At 62.4% G+C, this 9314-nt stretch overlaps 1 protein-coding gene across 1 annotated transcript; it reads left to right on the top strand.

Annotated features, from left to right (window-relative positions):
- Positions 1-1779: 1779 nt before the first annotated feature.
- LOC113962075 (TBC1 domain family member 24-like) lies at positions 1780-9308 on the top strand (the record flags this gene model as incomplete). Its single annotated transcript, XM_027672887.1, is given in 8 exon segments — positions 1780-2032; positions 3696-4731; positions 5016-5124; positions 5126-5175; positions 6444-6507; positions 7486-7581; positions 8342-8618; positions 9224-9308. Coding segments are annotated over 8 exon segments (1820 nt in total), but the record flags the coding sequence as incomplete, so codon positions are not given.
- Between the last annotated feature and the right edge of the window lie 6 nt (positions 9309-9314).

The raw sequence follows: 9314 nt of genomic DNA, 5'->3' as shown, positions 1-9314 counted from the left end.
AGCAGGGACACGCGTCCCACTCCTGCCTGCGGGGCTGAGATCGCTGCGTTCGGGAGGACCCAGGTGCCAGCAGTGCCCCGGGCTCTGCGCTCCCCGCTGGCCCTGGCAGCCCCCCGGGGTGGGCTCCATCTCCCCTGTCACAGCTCTTCCCACATCCGGCTGCTCCCGCAGCTCTGGGCATCAAACATTCATGGCCTTCGGCTGCGCTGCTCCGCTGGAGCCACACGGCCTCTACATATTTAATTTTGCACCATTAAAAACGCATGAAGTGATGTTTCGTTTCGCCCTGTCCCTAATTCACTTCCATCTCCCACCTCCGGAGCGGCTGCGGGAGCAGGAGGGCGGCGGCACTGCCGGAGGTTTCTGCGTCGGGCTGACAGGGAGAGGCATCCACTGTCCTGGAAAAGGCACATGAGGAGAAGGTGGCCAACAAGGTCCAGGGAAAGGCAGCAGGACCCACGAGCCTGGGCAAAAGGGTTTGATTTGGAGAGAGAATACATTAAAAGGGTTTGAGTTGGAGAGACGGTGAACGATCCCTCGGCACCGGGAAGCAGAGCGGGATGTGGTGTGGGGACCCCCGGGACCCCCAGGAGCAGGGCTGGGGGCCATCACCTGCCCCTTTGGGTGCAACCAGAGCTGCCCACTGGGTGCCCAGGCACGCTCTGGGTGCAGACTGGGAGCCTCCCACTGGGAGACCCCCTTGGCTCCCTCCCACCCAGCACAGCCCCGGGGGCCCTTTGCTGACACAGCCCCTCGGGCTCCAGGCTCATCAGGAGCAAAGGGAGGAGAGGGATGACAGGACAGCCGTGCTGCTCCCAACACATTTTGGGACACAGTGGAGAAGGTGCTTCATCCAGAAAGGAGAGGGGCTGCAGGGGGGCTGCACTTGCTCAAAAGATGCCCCAAGACCACGGGTGCCAGTGGATGCGCAGAGATGTGCTGCAGGGGCAGACGGATGTGCAGGCAGGGAGGCAGGGCAGGAACAACCTGCAGCTGCTCTCACCATGACAGAAAATATCAGGTTTTTTTAAAGGGAAATAAAAATTTTTAAAAATATTAAGGTGCCTATAAAAATGCACAGGAAGTGCAGCCTGAGCTGTGAGTTCTCCAGCAGCAATGTTGGATCGGGGTGATGTGCTGGGAGCATCTCCCAGCTGTTGGAGGGGACTTTTCCTTCAACTGTGAACACAATGTACAGTTTGGAGCTCTGCAACGCGTTTTGAGGCTAAAAGTCAATCGATAACAACCATTTCCCGGGGCAGGTTGGAAACGCTGCAGCACCAGAGCTGTGCCTGCAGCAGTCGCGGTCTGTGCTCCCGGTGGGCGGGGGGCAGGGGCGGGGGCTGTGGGGGGCACGGGCACATCGCCCCCAATTTCCCTGGTGGTTTTGGCGGCCGGTGCCGAAGCCGCCCCGCACACACGGCCGGCACAGCCCCGAGGAGCGTCCCAAGGGCGGCACTGGCTCCCCGTGGCCCCGATCCCTCCTTGTCACCGGCTCCTGGCACTTGCTGCTCACGTGCCGCTCTTCCCGGCTCCCCCGGGACCATCCAGCGGGAAGCGGCTCCAAACCCACGCTCTGTGTTTCCCTCGTTCAAGGACGGGCGGCGGCCGCAGCCCCGGCCCCTCCTCAGCCCCGCGGCCCCTCCTGCCCCTGAACCCCAGAGCGGGAAAATGAAGGTTATCCTTGGGAAAAACAAAGGATTCGGCTTAATGGCCGCGTTGCTGTTTGATGGTATCTCGTTCCATGGGGTGTTTCCACCCCCGCCCGGCCTCGGTGCAGATTTGGGGCAGGAAGGGGCGACGCGGGCGCGGGAGCTGCTCCACCCCTCGCTCTGTTTACTCCAAATAAACCCCCTGTGCCCTCGCCTTAAAAGTCAGGGCAGGTGACGGGGCCAAAGGGGACCCGGCAGCGGTGGCCGCACCCGGGCGATGCTGCAGGTGGGGCTCAGCCTGCCCGGCTCCCCCGGGGGGGCGGCCGGGGGCTTCCCCAGGGCAGAGCGGGCCGGGGGCGAGGACACGGGCACCGGGCGAGGTGAGTGCGGGACGGCCCCGCTCGGGCCGGGGACACGTCCAGCAGAGCAGGGACAGGGGCTGGAGCAGAGCCACAGTTCCTGCCCCAATCCCGGGGCTTGTCCCGGGGCGGGCAGAGCTGGAGCCACCAGCCAGCACCGGGGACCGGGTGGGCTCGGGGTGATGCTCCTCAGGGCTCCGGGCAGGGCAGCACCCGGCTGAGAAGAAGAGGTGAATTTGGGGACCGCGGGTCAAACAGCCCCTGCTTCAGCCCCGGTGTTGTTTCAGCCTGGTTTCTATGGCCAGGAGCCTGCGGGACTGTGCTCGGGGTCGGGCTGTCTCCAGGGCAGGGAGTCAGGATGAGCAGCCACGGCAGCAAACTGCTGCCCCTTCCCTGAACCAGCACTGAACCCGATCTGCTGGTCCTCCTGACCTCGAGCAGGGGCCAAACTGAGCTGGAGAGCAAGAGCCAGAGCCGGACCTAGCCCAGGCGTCAGGACCCTCTTGATGTGCCACCATGTGCTGTCCCCCGTGTCCCCTCGGGGCCAAAGCAGAGGTTTGGCTCGGTGCGAATCCATCCTTGACTCCCCAGGCACCTGAGCACATCCGAGATAAATACACCCGAGAATTAACGTGTGTGAATTGACTTTATCCCTGCCAATGAATCCCTGCCCAGCAGAGCTCACCCGGGCGGGGACAGCTCCCGTCTCCTGTGCAGGGTTTGGAGCCGAGCTGTCCTGCAGCCCCGGGGAAATGCCGCTCCCGTCTCTCTAGGAGGAGCTCAGGCTCTGCTCTTCCCGGAGCAGGGCTGGCGGCTGCCCGAGCCCTGTCCCTGTGCTGTGTGCGGGAGCCTCCCGGGTGGGGACTTTCTGTCCCCAAGGGGTTTCTCAGGTGTTCACCGGTCCCTGCGTGCGGTCCCCGGCTGGGGTCTCTCCAGGTGCCTGGGGGCACACGGGGAACAGGGACCCTCTGCACCCCTAGAGCAGCCCCGCACCCCCAGTGAGCCCCTCGAGCTGCAGCACCTTCTCCTCGCCCCTTCTCTCCGGCTCCCGAGCGGCTGGAGGGGTCGGGAGACTTTGGCAGGAGGCAGCAAGAGGAGGGCAAACACCCGAGGGCGGCTTTGCCCCCTCTGCCTGGGCTCGGAGCAGCCTCGTCCTGGGCTGCCCGACCCAGACAGGACCCTCCTGCCCCGCGCTGTCCTTGGGAGGGGACACGATGCCAATGGTCCCTCTCGGCCTCAGCATCGCTTGGGCCCTGCTGCCCGTGAGGTCCCTCCTCGCCCCTGCAGAGCTGGGCTGGGACTGAGCTGCTCGTCCTCCTCGGTGGTGTGACATGTCCCCGGGGGACAGGGACTGTGTCCCTGCTCTCTGCACCTCCCTCTCAGCAGGTCACAGGCTGGGAAGTCAGGAGCTTTTTGAGGGGTACAAAGCCCTCATGGTGGGAGAAGCAGCCCTGACACCCAGCTGGGACCTGGCCCTGAGCTTCCCCAGGGTCCTGAGCCAAGGGGAGCAGGAAAGGGCAAAGCAAGCAGCTCCAGCCAGGCAAAGCCTGAAAACCTTCCCCTTGCAGGGGACAATAAAGAAATACAGGATGTGGCTGTAAGACTTCAGAGCACCCTCAGCCAGGGGGAAACGCTGTTGGCTGGGGCGGTGGAGAGTGTTGAATAAAAGGTCTTTGTCCTACAGAGGCGTTTGGCTCATCTCCAGTCACCATCGTGGTCACATCCGAGGCTGACACCTGGGACACCGACGCCTCCTCCTGTCCGGGCTGTGGACAGTTCGTGGACTGGGACAGGATGCCGGACCCGCAGCGGCCGGCACAGATCCCCCGGGACATCCTGAGCAAGCCCCAGAAGGAGCTGAAGAAGCTGGCGAGGGAAGGCTGCTGGGCCACGAGCCACGGCCTCAGGGCTCGGCTCTACCACCAGCTCATCCAGCAGGTCTCCTGCCGGCTCGTCACCCCAGACGCTCTCGTCTACAGGGACGTGGCGAGCCGGCTTTTTGGGAAGCCCAGCGGGAGCTCCCACCCTCTGCCAGAGTTCCTGGAGGGATGCCCCATGCCCACCTACTGCCTCAACCCGGAAGGGGTCACCGCCCTGAAGAAGATCCTCATCTGTGTTGGCAACCTGTTCCCTGACATAACCTACAGCCCCATCCTGCCCTCCCTGGTGGCTCTGCTGCTGCACTACAGCGAGGACGAAGCTCAGTGCTTCGAGAGCATCTCTCGCCTCCTCGCCAGCAACGCTCCCCACACCAGCTACATCGACCAGTCCTTCCTGGCCCACCAGGCCTCCTGCATGACATTTGGGGACCTGGCCAACAAGCACTGCCCAGCAGCTCACAAACTCATAGCCAGCGCCTCCGAGAACGTCTTTGAGGTCTACTCGGAGTGGTTGTCGTGGCTCTTCCACGACCTGCCCTTCGCTTACGCCGTCCGTGTCCTGGACGTGTTCCTGCTGGAGGGGCAGAAGGTCCTGTACCGCATCGCCCTGGCCCTGCTGAAGCAGTTCAGGCTCTCGGGGAGCTCGGCCGAGCCGGAGGGCACTGACATCAAGGCAGACCTGCAGGCTTTTGTGCAGAACATTGCCGAGCACGTGACTGTCGACAAACTCCTGGAGAGAGCCTTTGGCATCCGGCTGTTCTCCCGCAAGGAAATCTGGCTCCTCCAGATGGCCAACAGGAAGGCGTTAATGGAGAGGGGCATAACCATGGTGCAGAGCAGGTAAGGAGACCTCTCCCTTTGCCAGCCCGTGGGGCCGAGCAGACAGAATGTGAGCTACTGTGGAGACACACGGGGGGAGCTTCAGGGACCCTCGTAGCTTTGGCTGTGCTGGGGCCTCCCAGCCCCTCGGGGGACCCTGTTGGGAGACACGGGACAGCCAGAGCTGGTGGTGGTGGCAGAAAGCTCACGGTGCAAAAAGCAAGACAAAACCTGATGCCTGGGGGCTGCACCCTGAAAAGCAGATGGGCCCCAGAGCTCAGCACAATGTCCATCCCCCCGTGCAGGCAGCCCTTCCACCTGGCTGTGGACATGCAGAACTTCAGCTCCAGCATCGTCACGGCTCAGGAGATGCGCCTCGTCTGGTCCTGGATCCCCGAGCGCTTCTCCCTCTTCCCCCCCCCTGCTGCTCTTCTCCACCTCCCAGGACGGGTGCAGCCTGCAGAGGTAAAGCAGCCCCTGCCCAGGGGCCGGGCGGGTTGGATGTGTGGGGTGAAAATTGGGCAGGGGTTGGTGGTGTAGAAAGGAGCAACAGAGAGTGTCCCCAGGGCACATCAGGGGTCTGCTGGGGACTGTCCTGGGCTCAGTTCAAGACCCCGAGTGTGATCTGGGCCAGTGCTGACTCAGAGGAAAGGGCTGAGGCTCGCTCAGATGGTGATCAGCAACTGGGGAACAGGGAGCCCTGGGGATGTGCAGTGCTGGGCACGTCCCGTGTGCCACACTGGGCATGCTGTGAGCAGCCAGGTCCAGCCAGCACACCCTCCCCAGGGCTCCAGCTCCCTCCCAGGGATGGGACACAGGGGCTGCTGGGCACTGCAGTCAGTGCTGTGGCTCAAAACAGGCAGGAAACCCAACCCTGTCCTCTGTAGGAGCCCCTGACAGTGAGAGGTGCCGAGCTCAGGGCAGGGGCACGTGGGAACATCCTGCCCGGGGCAGACACCAAACTCCAGTTGAAAGAGCCCAGGTGTCAAGGCCAATGCCCAAAATTGCAATAGCAAGATGTGTCAGAGCAGGAGAGAGCCCAGGGCCCAGTGACACCCTGGCTGTGGAGTGCAGGGTGTGTGGGAAGCAGGGACATCCCCACATCACTCAGTGCCGGGGTGTTTCTCTCCTGGGATGCAGCTCAGGGCGGAGCGGGAAGGGCACTGGGATCACTGGGATGTCCAGGACTGGGTGCTGCCCACTACCCCCGTTCTCAGGGCAGTGTTTAAAGGTGGGTGTGATGGGCACCTCAGTCAGCACCCCGAGCTCCCCCAGCCCCTGAGAGGTGAGTGGGTGTCCCATGGCAGTGGTGCAGCCCCAGGAAGCACAGCCCTGACCTTTCCAAGGCAGCACAGGGTGCAGAGCCTGGATTGTGAAACACATCCAGATTAAAAGTGAGCTTGTTGTGCAAACTCCCCCCCCAACATCCCCCCCAGCCTGGTGTCTGAGGGTAGGGTGGGAGGGTTGAGGGTTTGGGTTTGTCTGAGCTTCACCAAGCAAAGGTGATGACTTGAGAAGTCCCATAAGGCAACTCCCTCTGCTCTGCACAAACCCTGGAGATGCTCAAGCTTCGTGACTCTGAGTTTCTGCCATGTTCTTCCACGAGCTCCCTTGAGCCAGCTGAGAAGAGACACCACCCCCCTCCTCTCTCCTTCCCAGCCCCATGCTGGCCACACACTGGGCTCACTGCTCTGGGAGAGCCCCCAGCCCGACCCCCTTGTCCATCTGTGCAGGTTTTACACGTGCTGTGAGGGCTACGAACCGACCGTGCTGCTCATCAAAACCACCGAGGGGGAGGTGAGTGTTTCCCAAGCAGAGGTGGGGAAGGGGACAGGGGGGTTGACCCCACTGGCAGTTCTTGGAGCAGCCATAGGGCTGTGTGGTCCTTCTCCTGCCCTGCCCTGGGGTCTGTTCCATCTCCCAGGAGAGAACAAACTGCACCTCCAGCCACCAAGACACCCCTCAGACAGGGGATGCTGCAGGAAACAGGAGGAGTTGGTGAGAGGAAGAGGGACCATGAGTGATACTCTTTTACTGCAAACACAAGTCATGAATCCTTGCTGAGCAGACTTTCCTCAAGTCAGCAGATGCTTTGTCTGAGCCAGGACTTGCTTTCAAAGCACTAAATGCAAGGTTCTGCCACTGATTGCAGGAGCAGCCACACAAGGGAAATGGAGGAGAAACAAGGACAGTTTCTGCTGGAAGCTGTGAAATAACTGCAAACCCCCCTGAGCCAGGGCTCTTCCAGGGGCTCTGACAGGGGCTCAGAAACCTGTATTTTATCTCTCCACTCTCATCCAACAGTGGAGGCAAGTTCTGTGAATTGTTCAGGCCTCCCAAAGATTTACTGACCCACCAGTGCTGATGTCCCCAGCCTGACACTTCAGTGTGGTGTGGAGATAAACACCAGCCACCCCCAGGGCCCCGTGCAGGTGACCTATAAAACTTGGTGTCCTACACGTTTTAGCTCATGTTATTCCTTGGCTGTGCCAAGGACAGGCACGAGTTCCAGCCCTCGGTAGGTCCCTTCCAGCCATGGTCAGGTCAAGGACACCCACACCAGGGTCAGCCTTGGGCACAGAAGCCGAGTGGACTCATGGCCAGAGCACCAGTGATTGTCAGTGCAGGACTCAGCTGGCACAGCAGAATTTGGCTCCCTGACTCCCCCAGGGACTGAGCAAAGCCCCTGCCCTGCTGACCCCACGGGCCATGGCCGGTGCTCCAGGGGCTGGCTCTGGTCCTGATCCCCCCCTGATCCCTCTGCTCTCTCCCAAGGTGTGTGGGGCGTTTCTCTCCTCCGACTGGAGTGAAAGGAAGAAGAGCGGGGCAACATCGGCCTTTTTTGGGACAGGGGAGTGCTTTGTGTTCACTGTAAGTCATGGTTTATTGCTGCTTTGGCCCTTCATTACTGTTTCCTTGACCCCTCAGGGCACAGTGAGCCCCGAAGTGCTTCCTCCCCAAGGCCCCAGCACTGCCCTGAGCTCTGGCAGGAATTGCTGTGCTGGATCAGAGCAAAGGGAGACCCAACTCCTGCCCTGGGTGAGCTGGGGCTGCCCTGAGCCCCCCAGGAACGTGTGATACTCCCGGGTGGGTCTGGGAGCCCCTCCTGGCATGGCAGCAGGGCAGGTTTCTGCCCAGTCTGCTCAGGGCAGCTCCTGGATGGGGCATTCCCAAATCAGCCTTGGCACCCCTGAGGAGGGAACAGGCTGAGCTGGACCAAGAGATCCCGGGGACAAAGTGCAGCATCCATCTGATATCCCACTGGCATCCCCCCAGCATCCACCTGGCAGTGTGGGCAGTGCAGGTTTGCCCATCTCTGGCAGCACCTGGCAAAAACAAAACCAACTTTTCAGCCACACCCACCTCCAGGGCAGCCCTGGCACTACCAGGATGCCCTGTCCCTTCCTTACTCCAGATCTGGCCTTGGCTCACAGCATTTAATCTGAGCAACCTGACCTGGCTGGAGATGTCCCTGCTCATGGCTGGGACTAGCTGGTCTTTAAAGGTCCTTCAGCCCAAACTATTCCATGATTGTATGATTTGTCCCCTGCCCACCCTGGCCAGGCAGTCCCAGCAATGACAAGTGTCCCAAAGGCCAGGGCTCTGTCCCCACGTGTCTCCCGCTCTCCAGGTGCGCCCCGAGGCAGAGAGGTACGAGTGGGTGTTGATCAAGCAGCCGGAGCTGGCCAAGGCTGTGCCGCGCTCCCACCAGCGCTCGCCTTCCCCCTCTCCCGACTCCCGGCTCGGCTCCTGCCCGGGTGGCCGCAGCCCCAGCTCCAATCGCCTCACCGTGCCCACGCCGCACAGGAAAGGCCGCCTGTCCCCGTTCCTGGCCGTCAGGCATTTCCTCCTGCCTTCCAAAACAGCCTCCATGTTCATGTCCGGCTCACGGGAAGGGATCGTTATCGGTAATTAATTACCCATCGGGGCCCCCGGGGGTGGGCACCGACCTCCCGCCGCTGCTCTGGCTGAAAAGGGCCCTAATCCAGGTTAAAACCTGCCCGAGGGCAAACCCCTCCTGGTTCGGGATGTCAGTTTAAAGGCAGGGCAGGTGAAGGCAGCCCCTCTTCCTCACCTCAGCAGGACAGTGCCGAGCTGCACCAGGGCCGGGTGCTCCTGCCGAGAGCCCCCGAGGGGGAGCAGCACAGCCCAAACCTCCGGGAGAGGTTTGTGCCCCTGGGGCTGGTGTGTCCTTCCCCAGCCCTTCCCTCCACTCTGGGTGGGATGGAGGAGCCGTGGGAGGGGATCAGCCCGAGGAGGGGCCGGGCACGGCCACCAGAGCAGACACGGGTCAGGCTCGGGCTGGGAGTGGGATCTTTGTGCCCCCCCGTGCTGGAGTGTCAGAAACCCCCGCAGCACTGACAGCCTGTGCCCCCCTGCCAGCCCCGGGAGCAGGGTCAGGACAAGCCCAGGGACAGAGAGCCGAGGGGTGGGAGCAGCCCTGAGCCCTCCCAGGCTGGGCCAGAGCCACCCGAGGTGGGAGCTCAGCCCTGAGCCGGCGCTCCTCTTGCAGGTGGAGGGGGAGGACAAGCCCTGTCCCTCGACGCCAACCTGCTCTGGGGGCACACGGGGCACTGCGAGACCTTCGACAACCCCCCGCTCTG

The sequence above is a fragment of the Neopelma chrysocephalum genome, unplaced genomic scaffold (genome assembly GCF_003984885.1).
Source record: "Neopelma chrysocephalum unplaced genomic scaffold, ASM398488v2 Primary Assembly neopelma1_103560, whole genome shotgun sequence".
NCBI lineage: Eukaryota > Metazoa > Chordata > Aves > Passeriformes > Pipridae > Neopelma > Neopelma chrysocephalum.
Note: the sequence above shows the minus strand (reverse complement) of the source record. Positions and strands in the feature narration are given on the sequence as shown.